The sequence below is a fragment of the Mirounga leonina genome, unplaced genomic scaffold, assembly GCF_011800145.1.
Source record: "Mirounga leonina isolate KUSES-001 unplaced genomic scaffold, KU_Mleo_1.0 Mir_125, whole genome shotgun sequence".
Lineage (NCBI taxonomy): Eukaryota > Metazoa > Chordata > Mammalia > Carnivora > Phocidae > Mirounga > Mirounga leonina.
Genome location: NW_023270305.1, coordinates 72884850 through 72905879, shown reverse-complemented (window position 1 = coordinate 72905879; position 21030 = coordinate 72884850). Strand labels below are relative to the sequence as shown.

Here is a 21030-nt window from a genome sequence, read left to right as displayed (position 1 = left end):
ATACACCCTCACTTCACTACAGTGGTTACCACGGCAGCTAGATGGGGCAGGGGATGCTAACCACAAGTACAAGAGTATATTTAACACCTGTTAAAAGTAACTCATCAGGGTGCCTGGGTGGCTCAGTTGGTTAACCGATCGCCTTCAGCTCAGGTCATGATCCCGGAGTCCCGGGATCGAGTCCCACATCGGGCTCCCTGCTCAGCAGGGAGTCTGCTTCTCCCTCTGACCCTCCTCCCTCTCATGCTCTCTGTCTCTCATTCTCTCTCTCGCAAATAAATAAAATCTTAAAAAAAAAAAAAGTAACTCATCAGCTCATGGGTGTCATTATTATGTAATTATTCTCTCATTATTATTTTCTGTATGTTTGAAATGTTGCATAACCATTTTTACGCAGAATTTCCCCCTTTAAGTCTGTATTGAGTGTGTGTACGCTTAAAGATGAGAAGTTAAAAACTGAAGAGTCAATAGGTATAGTATCTCTGGATGATTTTACATTTCATTTCTCCTACTTGCTTTTCTGACTAGTTTCTTATTTTCTAGAATAACATATATTACATAATTTATATGAAAAAAATACTCTCTAAAAAGCAACTTATGAAGGCACCTGGGTGGCTCAGTCGTTAAGCATCTGCCTTTGGCTCAGGTCATGATCCCAGGGTCCTGGGATCGAGCCCCGAATGGGGCTCCCTGCTTTGTGGGAAGCCTGCTTCTCCCTCTCCACTCCCCCTGCTTGTGTTCCCTCTCTCGCTGTGTCTCTCTCTGTCAAATAAATAAATAAATAAAATCTTAAAAAAAAAAAAAAGCAACGTATGTAAGTGTTAACTGATGTAAGAAAAAAAAACATAATATGGTACTTTTACCATCGTGGCAGAGTTCCTTCTGCATGAAAAGAGTCCTGTGGGTGGAAGTGGGCACAAACCTACACGCTGGAGAAGCCACATTAAGCCCCACAAGCGCCAGGGCAGAGTGGTCACGTGGAAGAGGTCTACTAGACAGTGCATATCAAGACTGCTCTTTAGAGGAGCCACAGATTCAGGGTGTACTTGTCAGTCACATCTGAATACATTTTTCTATCACCTTATTGTAAAACCATGCTATGGTTTTACCTCATTTAGCCATTACTTCAAAAAATGACCTAGGGGCACCTGGGTGGCTCAGTTGGTTAAGGGTCTGCCTTCAGTCAGGTCCGGATCCCAGGGTTCCTGAGATCAAACCCCGCGTCCGGCTCCCTGCTCAGTGGGATGCCTGCTTCTGCTTCTCCTTCTCCCTCTGCCCCCCCACCTTGTGCTCTCTTGCTCAAATAAATAAACCAAATCTTTAAAAAAAAAAAAAGAAAGAAAGAAAGAAAGAACTAATGGAAGTTTAGTGCTGGGAAGCAATCCTGCTTTACTAAATGAACACTTACCAGATATTGTCACCAAGACATTCAAGCCTTCAAGGACATCCATCTGCTGAAATCTTCTTCGGTTGATCAGAGGATATACCTTCCCTTGGCCACTTCTGTCCAGCAGCATCAGGCCACTCTCTGTACCCACTAATAAATTCACTCCTGTTTCAAGGACACAGAAAGACCTGAATTTTATGCTGTGCTTGGCAGTCTGGTTGTATGGAAAGGATAACAGCACCTATCTGGAAAAGAGTGGTTTCCTTAATCACACACAAAAAGAAATGCTTGGAATAGTCAGAGGTTAAAGGGACCAAATGACAACAAATAGAGAAGTGGCAGTTTAAAAAAGGATATGAGAGAAAACACACACACCACATCCCCTCAATCTCCTGCATAATTCACCAGTTTCCCCAGAATGTTTCGAGCTCACCATCTCCTTGGTGTTACAGATTCTGTATCTCATTAGCCACATTAGACACTTGAACAAACCTTTGTCGGATACCATGACTTCTTCGTGCTTCCTTTATCTGTCTTTATTTTCATCGGCAAACTTCTGGCACAGGCTATAAATAGCCACCTCAAATCCTTACCAGTTTATGACTGATCCATTACTCACCTTAAGGTTTTCTTAAAGACCATTCTCCATCATCATCAAAAAAGAAACAATGGCACTCAGTCCTCTGTCCCTTGAACTTCTTAGGAATATTAAAATACCATGACCACCCCATGGGAGCAGTCCTGGCTTCTCTATGTGCTGCCATGTCTTCCCACTCTCCAGCTGCACTGAGTCTCCTTCCTGGTTTGCATGCACCTTCTCTGCTTCTTAAACACACATTTCTCCTTTGCTGTCTGCTGGAGGAGCATCTCAGAACCATCAACTCATAATTCCATACTCCACCTGCTTTTCTACCTGCTGTAAATTTCTACTGAGACCAGCTTCTCAACTTTTGCCTTTTCTGTAACAGCACCACCACCTGCTCCATACAACCAGCCAAACTTACCACCAGAACCAGAGGAGACCTCCTTCCTTTCCCTTTCCTCTGCTCCCACCCTACTTGAGGCACTGGCCACCTTGTAACTGATGGACAGAGACTTTAACAGAGGTTGTTACAACACCGTCCCTCTACCTTCTCATGGTAGCAATCAAAACAATCCTAATCTTCTTACAATACTCATTAGGTCCTACCATATTTTCAGAACTATACACTCTCTATAGGTGAGTATAAAAGCCTCAATTTGGCATTCAAATCTCTCCATACCTTGAACCAACTTACTTTTCTCTTTATCATTCCCTTATTTCCCTAAATGCCTTGTTTCCTTGACCTCTAACCTTCATTGTCTAAGCCAACTTTGTAACATATAGTACAGATCACCTTATACTCCTACACAATTGGGCACATACATGTTTGCACTGATTCCCTAAACTGGCTAATAAACTTACTGAGACAGGAATAAAGTATCTGTGCTTTTACAAACTGTTCAATCAATAGTTTCAGATAGATGGAAAGATAGGAAAGAATAACATGTATTTCCTGAATCATAGGATCCATGTTTTATTACACAAGACACACACACACACACCCTGCTTCCAGAAAACTTCCAACGAACAACTGTGAAGGCAACAAGGAAACACTCTCCCAGCCCCCACTCAGCTCTGTGCCTGTTCTGTACTGAGCAAGTGAAACCCGAACACTTGGAGGACAAAATCTACCCAAGCAATTCTTGTTGAGGAAACTGGAAGCAACTTTTGGGATCTTGGGGAAGCTGGGAACCTGGAATTTACATATGCAGTTACTATCACTGCCATTCAAAATCAAGTAAGAACTTCACCAACTAACAGAGTGCCAGGTTCACGAGGACGACAGTTACCAATATGCCGAAGCACTTTTAGGCTCTAAGCTAACATAACACAATCCCTAGAGTCCTCAAAAAACGTAAAACGTGTAAAGAGGTGCCCATAAATTCTAGACATCTACAGTTTCCAGTAATAGTGTGACCTGAAAAAAGTACCCCATTAAAAATCTATTAGGCATAAAAAAATTAAAAAAAAAAAATCTATTAGGCATATGATGCAGGTTTCCATCTTGCCCTTGGCCTAAGTTTTATGAGAGTATCCCTGTCTATGCTGCCCCACATACACTTCCACCAAATCACAGGTGCTTTCCACCTAGTACAACGGCAGTGAGAACTTGTTAGAGCCTGGCATACTATGAAACAGCTTCCAAAAATTTGAGGGAAGCCTCTCGAATTTTTGGGAAAAGAGAAAAATCTGAGTATTCACTATCCATCTAGAGTGATCCTTAAAAGTAAACAAAACCCTCAAAATATGATCATTTGCACAGATAAGGAAAAAGGCTTATGAATGCATATGGCTCAATCTATCACCTATAACTAAGATTTTTAGGATGTGCCATCCAGATCAGCCTTGTCCAACAGAACTTTGTACCTTGATGTCGGACATGTTAGCCAATGGCCACATGTGGCTACTGAGCACTTGAAATATGGCCAGTGCAACTAAAGAACTCAATTTTCTATTTTAATTCATTTAAAGTTTAAATAGCCACATGAGACTAGTGGTTATCATAACAACCAGTGCAGCTATGGTTGATACTGATATTTTACTCACCAGGTAACACTGTGGCTTTGAAGTGGGGCTCACAGCCTTACACTTTTTTAAGGCTTACAGGCAGGCCATCATGTTTTCCACAAAAAAGTTTTTTAATAGAAATATCATACACATCAGATAATGACTGAATTTTAAGAAAAAAACTGCTGTCCAATTTAAAAACTCATTTATCATCACTGTAAGAGAAATTAACATTTATGTAATGCTCCACTCATTTTCGTATCATTTTACTTTTTTGTGGTGACTATCTCCCTACCAAATGTAGAACTATAATAGGACATTATTCTTAGTGTTTTCCCTCCATATACCTAGGTGAGATAATTTTAACTAGTTTCAGTTATTTGAAGCAGAAAAACAAAACATTAATTGACAGAGTTGCTTACAGATAGAGTCCATTCTAAAGGTTCCATTTCGTGTAGCATGTCAGTATTTTCCCAATCTTCAATATCAAGTTAGCTGAAAAAATCCATGTCAAGAATCTGGTAATAACTACCAGAAGTATGAGCCTTTGAAATCTTCCTATTATTTGTGGTTTCCAAAAATAAATAGCATGCAAACATCAATCAAGATTTTACAGTAATGAATTAATAAAGGAATAAAAGACAAAGCTGAAAAAGTCTATTCATAAACACAAAGAATGCATATATTTTGGCACTTACACTCCTTGTAATTCTCCATTATATATTTCTAAGAACTGTGTAATTTTGTGAAGTACTAAGTGTTAGCAGTCAATGGAATATTGACAGTCACTGGAAAATAACCACCTTGGAAATTATGGGCCTATGAAAAAAATTAAGCTGCATGCTGCAATAACCTTTTATAAATGTGTTTTTTAAACCTTTCAACTGTTAGATATAATTAAACTTTAAATGCTAATTGCTCAAAGGTAAGCTGTACTAGGCACTACAATTGTATTCATAGGAATCTGGTATAGGTTGATGGGAAAAATGGCTAAGAGCTCTATAACATGTGATTTAAAGTTTCCTTTAAATTTTATGATGATATTACAGGCAAAGCTCTGTAGTAAACTGCAGTTTACTATTAAGAGTGGGGAACTGGGGTGCCTGGCTGGCTCAGTTGGTAGAGCATGCAACTATTGATCTCGGGGTTATAGGTTTGAGCCCCACGTTGGCTGTAGAGATTTTATTTAAAAAAATTAAAAAAAAAAAAAAGGTGGGAACAATGATGTTCAAAATATGTGTTAAAATTATCCTGGCTGCAAATGGGAAAAGTGTCTTATTACAAAAATATAATAAATATATAGCAACTCACAAAAGTCAGTTATGTAACATGATTAAAAAAGAATGCTGAGGCTAGCATGTTCCAAAAAGGCACAAAAAAAACCCATCTAACCTATCCAACACTGGTCAGCAGACCTTAAATGTGTCACCATTTCAAACTAATACTTACAGTGTCCTCTGAATTTTCTCCCCTTGTCAGTCTACCACTCTTACAGTACTTGTTTTAACTTTTCTAGGTCTAAGTCTCTGAAAGGCTTTTTTTTAACTTAACTTAAAAGGCTTACTTTTTTAACTTACCTTTTAGCTTAGCTATCACAGGCAGTTTAAGGAAACCCACCACCGATGTGCCCCAAGCCAAGGAAAAGTTCAAATATACCAATTTACAGAAACAGATTTCAACTTTATGTCATCTGCCTATCTTTCATTTCCACCTACTGATAAAATGGAAAGTTCCACTGCATCTTTAAAAACACAAGCTCGAGATACTCTCTTCTCTGAGGTATTAAAGAAGTTAATTAGGAAAAAGAAGGATTTTAGTTAAAAAATCATTTAATGGCACAAAATAGGGTCCAGCACTTTGCAGGACAGTAGAGGAATATAAAATCAGTGTAAGACTGCTAATAAGTGCAAACATTCTAGATAAAAATGACTTCAGCAATTTCAAAAGAATTAACTTACTTAATTTCTATACGAACTGTAATGTACTGAATTTTGATGATACACACTCCCCACGAAGGGCCTTCAGAAAGACCAAACACGGTGGAATTCAACCCTGTGATGTGATCACAACTGGCATTCCCAGAGCAACACTTCAGCACGCCGTGCGGTGACCAAGCTGCCGTACGCGAGCCTGGTAATCCCCTCAAAGTGGCTACTGTTACCTTTACCTACGAGGTTAATACAGAAAAGGCCTTATGATCATTAGGGGACTTAAGATACTCAGTGGTGACAAGGAGCGAAATCCAGAGCTGCAAGAGTGAAAGAAAAAGTGGGTATGTCTGCAGAGGGGAGAAGACTCTCCCGAACCCCGAGGGAGAGGCTGAGCAGGAGCTTGGGAAAGAGGCAGGAGAGAAGTCAACAGACACATACAAGCAGAAAAGGTGGACGAGGAGGAACTTTTAACAGATCCTCTCTTCAACAGGAACGAGGAACATCTCGAGGTTCAGGAGGTGAGAGCTGAGACCCTCACGTCAGCCTCAAGGCTTTAGCAAGGTTAGGGGTTGAGGGTGAGGGGTAAGGTGGGCGGGGACAGGAGGGCTGATCTGGTCACTGGGGATGCAGAGGCCATCATGAACACTCCAACAAACAGCATGTTGAGGTCGATGTGCTGTGCACTTAAACCAAAATGGATCACATGTCTTCTGTCCACTTGGCACTTGCGTTCAAGGGATGAAGAAACGGACTAGAAAGAGGGTCCCTGCTAAAAACAGCTGATTTCGGGGTTTAGGCAGAAGGAGAACAAGAACAAAGTGTGGGACTGGAAGATAAGGTACAGCCAACAGAGGGTCTATCTGTGGGAGTGAGGAAGGTGATGGCTCAGGGGAGACAGAGAGGCCAGCCCCCAAATGAGAGAGGGCAGAGTCCTCACGTGGCGGCCTCCCCAGGCATAGCCTCTCGTGCTGTCATAAGCTGTGAAGAGGCTGCACCACCACCGTGGAGAAGGAACAGGAAGATGGCACCACAGGCTCCTTCTGTACACTCTGGCCCGTGGCAGACTGCTTTTAAAAGCTTCATTTCCACGTTAGGCCCAAGTCATGAAGAGCAAGGCAAAAATGTTCAACGGAAACATTTAAAAAGCAATCTAACTTAATCCTTCATTCCAATACCTGGTGGCTGAAACAAGTGCAAGCCCGCACATACACCTGCATGTTTCTGCAGGAGAAGGTAACAAGGGTGGGCATCATGGAAGTCTTCCCACTTATCTGTCAACAACTCTTTACAAAATCCCCAAACTGTCCAAAATAGTACCTTCTCTAAAAGACCAGTCCACCCTTCAGGAAAATAGAACGATGACAGTCACAGTAGGAGTAAGGTACCTACCCCATAAGGCAGCGCACAAAATCTCAGAGTTGAATCTCTTCTTATATTTACGAATCTCCGGGGTGTCACTCTGTGGCCTAGTGTTGGTGGGATTCACATTGACCACTGAGCCCTTGCGGGTAGGATCTTGCCTTATGGCTTCTGGTCTCATTCCATCACAGGAAAATCCAACTAGAACACAGTACACTTGAAATTATTTTCTGCACACACAAACACTGCATCTGCCTCCCTCCCTGACTACACCTCAAGTAAATATTCGCATGTTACAACCAACTCTTTGTCAAGGAAAAGAAATTTGTAAGAAATGTATATGGAAAAAGGAAACTGACTATGCAGCTCATTGCAAATAAGGCAATGCAAGCAGGATGGGTGTTTCTGTATCTGAGGTCTGTGCCTGCAAACCACCACCGTGCCATGCCTAAGCCACCAGAAAGAGCAACACAAAGTGACCAAGTCCTGTTTGTCAGCTGCTTTCTTGTTGCTAGTTTACTTACCCACAGAAGTCACTGTTGTCCCACTAGATGGAGAAATCTGTAGTAATCTGGGGTCTATAAAAGGTGTAAAGGAGGAGGAAGATTTGTGTTTCTGGAGTGTGCTACTAGCGGACTGAGTCTGCAATGTAAATTTCAATTTTATTAATACAAATGACATTAAAAAGATGAACATAAAACATTTCAATCCACTTCTGTACTGCACGGTTTCCCACTAGGAAGCCCTATTCCTCCTGCATCATTCCCCCCAGATACTCTCAGGGGTGCCTCTGCATGTGCACAACACACCCCACCAGTAGGCTGTTCAACCTGGAACCACCAAAAGAGCTACATCTCTTTTCAGAAATACTGTTCATCTAAGACAGGAATGCTGCAAGCTACCAACAAAATCTATACTTCATGCTCCTGGTTGTTGTGTTTGTTTTTTTTTTAAATAAATAATTATAATAAAAACTCCTAAAGGAGGTTTGAAATGTCTATCTCAGTTCATCAATTTCTGAATTTACTCTTCTACCCAAAAAAGGCCAATTAACTTCTGTTGGAATATTGGCAAATCTTTACTTCGTATTATTCATTTTAACATGAGCCTCTTGCCAGAAAGCTACAGAAGCTCTGGCGACCACCATTTTAGGCGCATCATCAGGAAACCCGTATCGAACAGGGGCTCATTAGTGAAAGGTGCAAATGATAAGATATGGCACATACTTTTGCTCTTTTAGGAGCACTAGTGTTTTGGTTAATAGTGTAACTTAAGACCAAAAAAAACACAAAGAAAGTGAAACAAATTGTTAAGTGGAAATGTAATGACAATTAAAAACAAAACAAACAGAAAAATAAACTTGCCAGTTTAGTGAGTTAAGGGTTATAGTAAATACTGTACATTAGAGCAAAATGGAGCCAAGTTTAAATATAAATATAAGGAGAAATGTGAGTGTAGGTGGGATATATCACTGGAGAAAAAAGAACACTTCCAAGCAAGTGCTTTTTAGTCCTGAAAACCTTCTCTCCCTCCATGGGCAGCTAAAAGTCGCCATGTCCTAGAGCCCAAGCCCACCCAGGCTCCCAGGCTCTCTCCTTCCACTTGACACAGCTGCCTGCTGGCAAGCTTCCCACCCTGTCCTATGATCAATGGCCAATCCATCCAATGGCCAATCTTATGCAAGCCCACCTTAGAAGCAGTTGACTTGGCCCTGCTCCTCAGGGGGAGAGGATTATTCTGATTCTTTCTAAAAAGGGAACCAAAATAGGAGCAGGCTCGCAGTTAAATGCTTACATTAACAAGATTGGCTGAAGCTCCATGCCACTTTCAACCTCCTTCAACTGTTAGGCAAATGCATTTAAACCAAACCTCCCAAGAAATCAAACCACTTGTTTAATTTAGTACAGGGTGCTCAAGGTGGACTCTGTCACTGCACTGGGGGCATCATCTTGTTCCAAAGATCAAAGCATCACCCACCTAGCACCCAGACTGAGCACCACAGCCAAGCCTTCAAACGAGCACACGGGATTTCCCATTCAAAATTTTAAATTAAAAGCATGCTCAGACCTTTGCTCTTCTTAGCATCCTAATTTTCTAGATTTCCCTAAAAATCATTTGGCCTTTTCTTACAACTCTGAGTGATTGTGAATTTCAAGGAAAGAAGTCCTTTTAACAGGGTTGGTGAAAACAAATGATTAACCAACCAACAATCTCCCCCCATCAAAAACAAAAAACCAATCCAGCCCTGTTTGAAGGAGATTCCTGTAGAGGATAACAAGTGTGTCCAGATAAGGCCAGGTCTGCTTAACCAAATTTTTCTATATTTTATTTGTCAGATAAAAAGAATGAAAAGGGCTGAATCCACAAACAACTACAAGAGTTTCATGCCAAATACATAATGGATCTGAGAACACAGCAATCATTTTATTTAGACTTAAAAAAAATAAACTGAATAAAGAAAGCCATGCAACTACACTTATCTAGAGAAAAGTAAACAGTGAACTGGCAAGTTGGAGGGACATTGATCTAGGGTTACGGGATTTGTATGCAGATCTGAAACATGTTACTTGGGGTTGGGGAGAAGGGTAGGTGACAGAAGAAAGCGGGTGGGGAAGGAGGGGTGAGGGGCATGGGAAAGGTCTCCTCTGCAAACTAGCTACTAGGCAGTGCTGGTCAAACCCTAGGAAAGCAGCCAGCTGTGGTGCGAGACATACCTCATTAGTAGTGAGCTTGTCCTGGGGTGTCTGTGGGGACATGGTGGGTGTCGGCTGGCTGGAGGATGGGGAGGAGGAGGTGGAGGAAGTGGAGGAGGAATGGCTTTGCTGTAAGAGATCTGGCAAGAGGTGAATGCGACCGGCAAAGCCATTGCTCTCATGATGGCTGGCGCGCTTTTGGTCAACTGTACTCTGTAGAAAAAACAGGCACACTCGTCTCGCTCAAACGCTGCTGACATTCCCTATGACCCTACTGATAACTGACTTAAAGGTGCTGTGTGACTTTTCAAACTCTGTTAAATAATCAAGGAAAGACCACAGGAAACTGGTCGGAATTGTTCACACTTCCTCGCCAAATGCCTCGACTGAGCCAACAGAATTCAAAGTACCTCATCATCTGGTGGCCACAGGACTTGAGCGTCAGTGACTGCCTAATTTGGTTTCTCTGCCACACTAGCTGTTGTCACCAAAACCACTCGCCCTTTTTTTTTTTCTTAAAAAATCTTCCTGTCTAAAGCTCTAGAGAGTACCCTGTCGCTTCTTTGAATCCTGGTCTTTTCCACGTTCTTCCCACTTTCTATCCGAATGCATTGCCATTGCATGAAACACACTCAGGAAAAGTCCAAAACACTAGAAAGGCGCCTGTTCTGTCATGGGAAGCACATCACTTCTCTGTCTTCTAAGCTAAGAAATGAACAGACAGTTGTAAAGCTGAGTAATCCGAACTGAGCACATCGGGGTGGTACACATTTAATATTCAACAAGTGAGGAAACTAACGTTTTAGAACACGCCAGGAGAGTCCTCCCAACCCTTCTGCTCCATGAGGCCCTCCTGTGACTGATGAGGCTCATCCGCTCGTCCACTGCTCCTGCCTAATAAGGGCTGCTCCTGCTGCAGCACGGCGGACGCTCAGAGCTGGGAGCTCTTTGCAGAACCTCCGTGGCTGCTCTGCTCCAGCCTGGGCTCTGCCTCCTCGCTCTGCGAGCCTGCTGAAGGGACTCCCTGTGGCTTTTCTACTACTCAGACACAGACTGTGAGAATCAGCGTGGTGCTCGAATGAGGGCTGCCGCACAACATGCAGAGGAGCAGCAATGTGGGGTGGAAGACTGCTAGCTACCTCCTTGGCATGCAGCACATATCTGCCTCCTTAGCCCCCGACACTCTACCCTCTGGGTCTTGTTAACATGAAAACAGATGATGATGTAGAAACAGCATGAGTGAGTGAATGAGCAAGTGGGTTAATGACTACAGGAGAAGCTTTGCCTCTAACAACAAAGAGAAGACACAGGTACCTGGCGGACGATGAGAGTGCCCTCCTTGGATGGGGTCATGGCTGGCTCACTTTCTACATCGTCATGGACAATCATGGTTTTCACCGACTCTGTTTCACCATTGCTCAAATTCAGAGATGACCTATTGAGACAAAATTCAGAAGTGAAGGGCTATCATCCCATGAGTTGAGGACATCCTGTTTAGATTCTTCACCTTCCCAAAGGCCTAAGACGAGATCAGGCTACAGATAGCGTTTCCTCAAAGAAAACAAATGCTTAGCTCTTCCCCTTCAACAAAGAACTGCCTGCCAGTATAGTTTGCTTTTGAGCAAAAACATCTAAATGAATTCTCATGGTTGATGTGGTTCAACTGAACTGAAACTTCCCTTTTGTCATACTGTCAAATTAAAAAGAAAAAAATAAAATACACTGGGGTACTGGGGAGAAGCACTGACACACCCACGCATGCAGACAAAGAGAAGGGGGAAGAACACGAAGGCTGCCTGTTGCTGAACCCAGGAGAACTCAATGTTAAATGTTCATAAAGTCAGGATAGGTTTAGAAAAAACTGGTTCTAAATGGAAAGAGTTCAGTGGAGACACTCTCAGCCGCTCTAAAATACACCAAGGACTGACGCTGCTCTGGTGTCCTCTGGTCCAGAGGTGGCTTCCTCGGCCCCTTCTTGTTCTACATCATCGTCTTCCTCATCTGTCGTCCCTGACTCCTCACTGGATGAGGAGTAGTCTGTCACTTTGTGTGGTGGTCGCACATCTTCCACTGCTCGAAGCTCTTTGGCCAGTGCAGTCAAATCCTAACGCACAGGACAGAAAAGAGAGTAAGGCAAAGGGGTGTGCGCCAGGGGTACTGGGAAGAAAACAGCAAATTATGAGACATTCTTCATTTTAACTATGATAAAATAGCCACGACATCCATTTTGTAAAGCTATTCTGTATCTACCAGTAACATAGGAAGGTGAGCTCTTAAAGCTTTTGATAGAAAAGACCAAAAAATGTGAAAAAATAGGGGGAAAAATAAAAAGCTACCAATGTACATAGTTCAAATCTCACAACAATAAAAAACATAAATCTGCTTACGATAGGCTAACAGTGCTTTTTAAAAACCCTAACATAAAATTCTAGATCAACACATGTTGTGAAGGAAAATCCTTGGAGTTCTGCCTATATAACAAAGTCTTCTTTCGAAGAGATTATCCAGAAAGCAAGATTTTAGTTAAATTGGGCTGACTGAAAGTTTTTCTTTGGTGAACTTGTTATTTTTAACTCCACCTTTTATTTTAACAATTTCAGACCTACGAAAAGTGAAAAAGTGAGTATATCTGACCTCACAGAGTGTTAACAACTTGCCACATTCCTAAGAAGGTCCACGGCACAGGAAGTGAGAAAGTGGATGCAGCATGTGCTGCTGTGGGCAGGAGGTAAGGTGCTTCCCTGGCACCACCTGACCCACGTTTTCCTGCAATACTGCCAACAAATATGAACATCAGACAGAAAGGAAATCTACTTTAAAAGACATTTTTCAAAAGCAGCTTCATTTCCCATGATTCTTCCATACTGAGATATTTTAATACGCAATTATCCACAGATAATTTTTAAGCGTGATTATTATTTATACTCTACACCTTCATGCAGAAGTCCAAGGTTTCTACTTGGGCATTATAATTTAAAGTAATGACTTTTTAAAAAAAAAGCGGGCTATGTAGTCATTTTTCCTTTCTCTTTTTAGCAGTTCCAAAGGAGTTTCCTTCTCTGCAGTTATGAGTATGTTGCTGTTCTTTGAGCTTGAGCCTCTGAAATAACAGAATATCAGACCTTCAGTCTTACTATTTCATGATTACAACTGGGGCTTTTTAAGAAGTTATTTTTAGAAGTTCTATGTAATAATAATAAATATACACAGCAAATTCTATGTTAAAAAAGATAAAGCAAAAGCTTAGAACTTTTGAATTCTAGAAATGAAAAAAAGGCAAGTTGAAAGAGGGAAGGAAATGTAGATGGACTACAATCTAAGCTTAAGAGGCAATTGGAATGCTGCTCGGCTGTGGCATTTTCCAGACATGGGGCTTACCACTTCGCCCTTCAGCGCAGAGCAGTTTCATTGAGCCGGAGAAGCCATCAGGGATGAAGAACGCACAGCACAAGGAAGCATGGGACAAAGAAGGGGAGTGAGGGGAAGGACAGGAATCAATTCAAGCAGGAAATCAAAATTCCAAAAGGCTTACAATCCCACAATGGGCAGAGTTACATGGTCAGTTAATGCAACAAGGACTACAGGCCAAGTATGAGGAAGTCACAACCGTCACTCCCAGTAACAAAGGCAGAAGTTAAATCAATAGGTGAGCTGAAGAAAAAGGGAATGTAAAAATATTTACTCTAAAAACCAGTTTTGTAAATGCCCAACTCATCAAGAATATGTCAAGGTTAATGCTGAGCAAAGATAAAATTTATAAAAAGGCTTTTCTCTCGGGCGCCTGGGTGGCTCAGATGGTTAAGTGTCTGCCTTCGGCTCAGGTCATGATCCCAGGGTCCTGGGATCGAGTCCCGCATCGGGCTCCCTGCTTGGCAGGGAGCCTGCTTCTCCCTCTGCCTCTCTCTCTCTCTGTCTGTCTCTTATGAATAAATAAATAAAATCTTTAAAAAAAAAAAAAAAAAGGCTTTTCTCTCTTTTGTACTTAAAAAAAAAAAAAATTACTACAACAGCGAGGTGTGTGGGGGTGTGCACAAATGTGTCTGAGGATATGGCATTCCTTCTAATTCTTCAAATCTGTGCGGGGTGGGAGGAGGGGGCGGCCACAGAAAGGACTGCAGGCCTCTCGATTACGTGTTTTTAATAGAAAGACCTCACTCACTCAAGCTTAGAATAAATAAAACTGATTTTGTATAATTCTTACAGCAGGCTTGAGAGGTCTGAAAACTTCTTTCTTTTCTTCAGGTTTTTTCACTGCATTTTCTAGGCGCTGAGACGGAGAGCCTTCAGATTTGGATGATGCTGTGAAATTCAAGAAAAACAAGAAAGGCAGAAACAGATAAGCACAGAGATGTGTGTCACAAATCTGACCCAGCCCACCCCTAGCCTTTGTTTCTCTCCCCTTCCCTCCCGCCCACTTCTGGTAGCCCCACTCAAGGCAGGTCTCCACACGCAGACCTGACTCTGCTTAACGTGTATTCACAATACGTTGTTACACTATGTCAATAATACAATAGAGGGGATTTTCATTAGCTTATTATTTTGAGGGTTAAAATAACCAATGATAATGACAACACTGATGGGAGTCCATATTGAAAGAAGTGGGTTCAAATCCCAGCTCGGACATTTAGCTAATCACCTTGGACAAGTTACTTCAGCTCACTAAATTGAAGTTGCTTTAAGTTTATAAAATGGAGACACAATACATCTCTCTCTCTCTCTCATGGGGTTCTTTTAAGGATTAAATGAGATAATGCATATAAAGTGCTCACAGTGCTAGGCATGTATAAGCTCTCAAAAGATTATGGTATCATTAGCAACCTGCACTGAAACACTGTTTTGTGATATGCAGCTGTGAAAAAAACCACAGGCCTTTTTACATGATTGAAAAGGATCTCCAATATACTGATCATATAGCCCAATAGCGTTAATGGGGAAAGGGAAAAGCAAAGGTATCCTACATCTCACTCTGAAGCGCTCCCCAGAGCCACTCTGAGACCCAGGGTGGGACCCAGGCTGGGATCCTGAGTTGCTGGACCCCGAGGAGCTGCCACTGCCAGGCCTGGGCACCAGCTTCTCCACTCTCTCCCACAGCAGCCTGGGCTCAATACTGCTGTTAGAAAAGAAGAGAGAACAGCTAATGCATTATCCCAAGATGTAGTATCAAATGATAAACAGATGCATGAAGTGTCCACCAATGTCTTTGAAATGTAGGTAAAATGAGGGGAAAAATGGCCTAAAAACAGCATTCAACATTAAATTCATCAAAAGTTACAACGACATCATTCATGGGTTTTTATCTCAGATACCCTTTTTTAAATTGTAGCTGACACACAACGTTACATTAGTTTTGGGTGTATGAAATATCTCAGATAAGCTTAAATAAAAAATGTTAAATAACAGGCTACCATTAGCCAGACCCCAAATCTTCATCACGACTGACAGGAAATCCAACTGCTCAGTCGAAAAGTGTTAACTATTCCTGTCACAGCTATAAACTCAGTTTCTTATTATAAAAAAAATTCCACTTAATATAGTCACACACAAAATTATGCTGCTTCTAGGCTGTTGATCTCACTGACCATCAATGCCATTAAGAGCTGACACTTACTTACACTTTGTATGAACGGAGTTAGAAATGCCACAGAGCATAGGCTACAATGCTCCCTGGCCAAGGATGCATCCAGAGCCTAAATTTGCTAGAACACAATTAATATACAGGCTCAGTCACAGGAGAATCCCACAGTGCACCCTCATCATTTAAGGACTAAGAATGCTCTCTGCAGATTCTGGTCTGTCATCCATCTTTGTGCTCCAAGTTATATCAAGGCTCCACGCGCAGAAGGCTAATTTCAGAGGTTCAGTGAGATTAAGTACAAAACAGTCAACAGTGCTCCTTCCTTCCCCTAGGATGGCACTGGCCAATGGAAATCACTTGACAGGATGAATATATATATATATAGCTGACTGGTAATAACATGGTAGCCATGCCTGCATGTGGCTACTGAGCACATGAAATGTGACTAGTGTAGCTAAGGAAATTAACTTTTAATTTTATTGAATTTTAATTAAGTTAAATACAAATTTAAGTAGCTTCATGTGGCTAACGGCTACTGTATAGTACGCAGAACAGCTCTACAACCTAAAAATATTATTTGATTAATTCACTAGTTTATTACAGACTGTAAGTCAACCAGTGACTTTTCTTTAGTAGCCTGTTTGTGATTTCTGTACCAATCCAAAGCACCTGGGACATCCTTTAGATGATAAGCTCCCTCAGGTTCCAATTCTCTTAATCTCTCCCATGCCTTCCCTGCTGTTCCATCCACTTGCTCTTACAGAGCCAGAGAGTTTTCATTTTAAAAGTGCTGAAATACACAACTGGATTCAGACTCACTAGAGACCAGTTTGCTGTTATTCACGATAATGGATTTTCTGGCAGTTTTTCTTTTATAAAGTGACCATCTCTTTACCTCAGACGTTCCATGTTTATGAACATTTTTATGAAAACAAACATGATGTAATATGCCATGCAGTAAACCTGTTTTTAAGCTTCCCTCTTCTCTTACCTGGTGGAGTTTCTTTGACCTGCTTGGCTATTTTGCTGTCCACTGCCTTGCAGTGGGGAATCCCGACGGGACAGAACAGGGGAACGAGACGTTGTCCTCACAGGAACCTTTGGGTAGAAAAACATAGCAATTAAATTATTGAAAATATGAGAAGAAAAAAGACTTCCTTACCAAAACATATTTTTAGAACAGTCCTACTTATGTGAGCCTTACTATCACTAACCCCCACCCCCCATCCCTGATCCTTCTCTGCCCTCCACTGATACAATACGATAGAGAAAATTCAGTCAAAGGCATCAAAGGAGGCAGGACAAACAGCCTTTCTATGCTTCTGTAACATTCAAATGATGTTTGGACTGAAGCTTCATGGCAAGGGACATACAAAGCATTTTGCTGAGATAATGTGAGAATCAGGAAAATAAGCTCAAAGGAATCAAACAATGGTCTACAAATGGATCAGTAGGAAACAAAGACTGGTAGGAAGCAAGAAAATATTCAGAGGAAGCAAATTCCAAGTGGAGGAAAAATAAACGAAATGAAAATGTGCCTTTTGTTTAATTTCACCATTAAGTAATTACCAAAACAACACAACAAAAAATTGAAAAGGAAACCAAAAATCCCTCAATTAAAAAAAAAAAATCATTTTTTTGGAATTTTAATGTAAAATTTTTCTTAAAAGAACCTTTTCTGAAAATTTTGATATTCATTAATATTGCAAAATAATTTGTAGCTTTTGTATAAATGTTTAAGACAACAGCTAAAATATATTTTGATTCTTTTTGTTCTAGGAGTATATTCTTTATAGACTTACTCATATATTATTCTGTTACTTTGTGTTTAAGTATAGAGTTAACGACAACCAGAAAAAGCTAACTGGCTGCTGGCTGAATTTAACTGAGTAACTATGGAACTTTCCCCACTGTAAAAAGTTCCTTTGAAGTTTCATTGCCCCTTCATTCTGGTGAAGTCACCATACCCTTAGTTAAAATAAATAATTAAAAAAAAAATAACAAAAAGGAAAAAAGCAGCACACATCTGTCTTTCTGCTTCTTACCCTTGGAGGCACCTCGTCACTGTCTGATCTAGACCAAGCCTTTTGGGTGGGGTCAGGTACCTCCGACTTAGAGTCAGAACTCTGACTTAGCACCTCACTGCGGGAAGGTGGACATGGGTCCTGAGAGCGAAGATGGTGGTGTGCAAATTTGGGAGGAGAAGGGTCACTGAAGGAATGGGATCGCGAGACAGGGGAAACATTGTTCTTGAGAGATGCCAGGTGGGACCACTGTACCTTACAAGAAAACAAAACACAAAACATTCAATGCGTTCCGCATAAAACGCTTTTCCGGTCAATACCAAATCCAAACCAAGAAATGGGGAAAGGCAAACAGGGGCAATACAGTCCTAGGTAAGCCAAGCAGTGGAACAGTTACACTTCTAAGTGAAAAAGCAGTCTGGGGAACACAATATATAGAAAAAACCAAATGTACATTTATAAAGAAAACTTTTAATATCCAGACTAACATTACAGATAGCAGTAAACATGAAGATTAATGAAACAAAACAAAACAAAACAAAAAAACCCTGGTAGACCTCCGGTCCTAAAAGGGAGGACAACGTGCTCCATGCACATCCATGTCAAAGCAGAGTTGACAGGCACAGAGAGGGAGGAAAGAAAAATCACAAGACAGACACTGCCATACATTCAGACCTAGCTATCCATCCTCATGGCACCTGGCAGCATAAGGTTTCAGACCAAATAACCACAAAACAACACATTCATGAGCAAAGACAAACCCCTTGTGTGTTGGCAGACTATGGTAATACAACTTAAAAACAGCCAACTTTTCAAATACACCCACGATTTTGCCTCTTTCTTCTCCCAGGTCCTAAAACACTCAAACCTTAGAGATCTCCATCCATGTTCATAGTAGTTACAAAAAAAGGAATTTTGGTTTCTTTAGGAATATTCAGTACTATCATTCCCTCTACTGACTGCTACTGGAGTATATGCCTTCTACCTGACAACTGAAGAAACAGGACAACTACTTGTCACCTGAGTTAATCTGGTTGTTTTTTAAGTTGGTAAAGCAATCTCTGAAATAATCTGTATTTTATCATTTTAAAATAAGTGTTCAAGATTGCCATTTACATAATTCTAGCTATGCTATCCATTATATCAACACATTTAAGAAAACTAAAAATCCAAATCACTACTGGTTCTATCTCTCCAAATGCAAGATTCAGAATAAGTCCCAGGTCATGATTTCTATGTCTTCCAGGAGAGTGACAAATTCCACTTATTGGTGGAAAAATCTCAGAGTGGAATAATTAAACATTTTAAAATGCTTAAAAATTTCAGGGGGAAAAATTTGAAAATGAAACTATTATCTGTAACTATAATAAAAAATGGGCTTCAAAATAGAATCCTAGTCTCCTCAAAGAATGTTTTCGTAAGTAGAGGTTTCAGCCCAAAGCAACTTTAGGTAGAAGGAGGAAAAAGGAGACTATCTCTAGGCACTACATTAGTTAATTAATATAGAAGTAGCCTACATAATTCAGGAATTCCTATTTCTTAAACTTTTAGTGGCCAAACAGATAAAAATTTTCAATTTGCAGTATAGTTTAACTTTCAGAATAGAGATTTTAGTCTTGGACTCTTCATACAAGTGCTGTCAAATCTATTCTGCCAGTCCTCTTTCCCTTCCCTCTGTCCTGCTTTCCTCACTCTCTGGCTTGTGGGTCAGCTCTTGTGTGAATCAAGAAACTGCTGACCCCATGTAAGTATCTCCTTGCCCCCCAATAACCCCCACCGCCACAAACATGCCCTTTGTTTAGTTCTGGTTCTTCTTTTTTTTTTTTTAACAACTCCTCCACACTGGGACTATTGATTGTAAAGCATGTTCAAATCCTCGCTTGGATTTTTCAGAACACCACAACTACTTTTATCACAAAAATATGAACTTTTGTCCCCTAACATTTGCAAACATCAGTGACAAGTAAACTCAGGCTTAAGAACCTGTTCCCAATATTCTGGATTACACAGCTTCAAGGAGCAAAATATCTAAAAGTCACTTACTTTCAGTAAGAAAATAGGAATCTGCGTTTTAAGGATCATTCAGATCTTTAACATGGGCAATCCCTGCTGTTGCCTTCCTTCTCTGGATAGTACTGGGGGTTCTCTTTTAACCACACAGCACTCAGCCCAGAGGAGGTTCTCCCTCACCTAGACTAGGCAGAATGCTCTGGCCAACCCAATGAAAGGTCATAACCTTTACCCTGACCTACTTTAGGGGAATGCACACTTAACCTACTAGAGCGTATTTTCTTTTGGCTCTTGGACCTTTTGAGAATCTAATAAAAGCCCCTTTTCCCAGAAAAATATGCACAGTTGGACAAAATCAAGAAATTATACATGCAATTTCAGGGCAGACATTGGTTTTCTAAAGCCCACTCATGGAACCGGCCAGGAGCCGAGGACCAAAGGTTAAGAAAAGGTTCTGGTTCTCCCTCTATGTACTTATGATACTAACTTTCCAAAACCTAAACTGAAAAATTTTTGTATTAGAGAAAGGAGGCACTTGTTTATGAACATCTGAGATAGGGAAGACAAAAAGACTAAAAGAAGAAATCACGGAGTCTAGATATTCTTAGTAAGTACAACAAAAATCTTAAAAAACAAAAAACAAAAAAGCCCTCCCCTTTCCTCTATCAACTGAGGGTATACTGCCTGTATGTTAATCGAAAATCACTCCTACTGATCTCTTTTCTTTCTAAATGTGGTAACAAACCAAACTGTCAACATTACAAGCAGGCCCATGGCTTAGTGAGCTATGGTGTGAGTCTCCTCGGCCCACAGCCACGTGGCTGTTGCTACCTGTGGCTCAGCTGGTCTCTGCAGGGCAGGATGCACAGACTCGGAGTTGCCATTGGAAAAAGACTCTGATCTGGAAGGCACTGGTGGCTCCAATACTCTGCCTGTCTGCTTAGACTGGGCTTCAGGGGAGCTGTGGTTAGTTTTCCTAAATCTATCTTCCACCTGCATCAGAGAATTAGAAGACATAACTCGGTGTTAGTAGGGAAAAGCTGAGATCCCAAAGAAAGCCTGAAAGTGGAAGGGCCCTAGAGAGAAATTTTCTCTTTTCTCCAACTATGAGGAAAGAGAGGGGTGGCTTAAAAAGAGAGGGGACAAATAAAATAGGGCTAAAATTCGATTTCAGATAAAGAAATACTTAAGAAGATAAAAATTAAGCCTTTAAAATCTCCTGGCAAGAATTCTTAGATTGTACATGATGACAAACTAGGAAAAAAAAATTAATGTCACAACAAACTTAACAACAGATTAAAAGATTATCACCAGGAAGCCAAAACACATTTTATTCTACCAAAAATAAAGGCATTCCAGAATCAGCAGAACACTTGTTCCTAGAATTAGGGTAAGACATGGTAGAAGGATGCCACCTATAGGCCAGGTTTAAACACACTCTAGAAGCTGCCCAGGTCCCCC

At 41.0% G+C, this 21030-nt stretch overlaps 1 protein-coding gene across 28 annotated transcripts in view; it reads right to left on the bottom strand.

Moving 5' to 3' along the window:
- MAP4K4 (mitogen-activated protein kinase kinase kinase kinase 4) overlaps window positions 1-21030 on the bottom strand; it is a 190891-nt gene that overhangs the window by 16968 nt on the left and 152893 nt on the right. For 7 of the 28 annotated variants that reach the window (XM_035001817.1, XM_035001821.1, XM_035001823.1 and 4 more), the window contains 12 exons: window positions 20401-20562; window positions 17581-17814; window positions 16527-16633; window positions 14919-15070; window positions 14162-14259; window positions 13339-13347; window positions 11889-12064; window positions 11275-11395; window positions 9982-10173; window positions 7792-7909; window positions 7298-7468; window positions 1409-1552 (listed from right to left, as the gene is read on the bottom strand). In XM_035001817.1, coding sequence (XP_034857708.1) covers window positions 1409-1552; window positions 7298-7468; window positions 7792-7909; window positions 9982-10173; window positions 11275-11395; window positions 11889-12064; window positions 13339-13347; window positions 14162-14259; window positions 14919-15070; window positions 16527-16633; window positions 17581-17814; window positions 20401-20562 — 1684 coding nt within the window. The remainder of the gene's footprint in view (window positions 1-1408; window positions 1553-7297; window positions 7469-7791; window positions 7910-9981; window positions 10174-11274; window positions 11396-11888; window positions 12065-13338; window positions 13348-14161; window positions 14260-14918; window positions 15071-16526; window positions 16634-17580; window positions 17815-20400; window positions 20563-21030) is intronic. The other 21 variants (XM_035001834.1, XM_035001840.1, XM_035001841.1 and 18 more) reach the window with 15 other exon arrangements.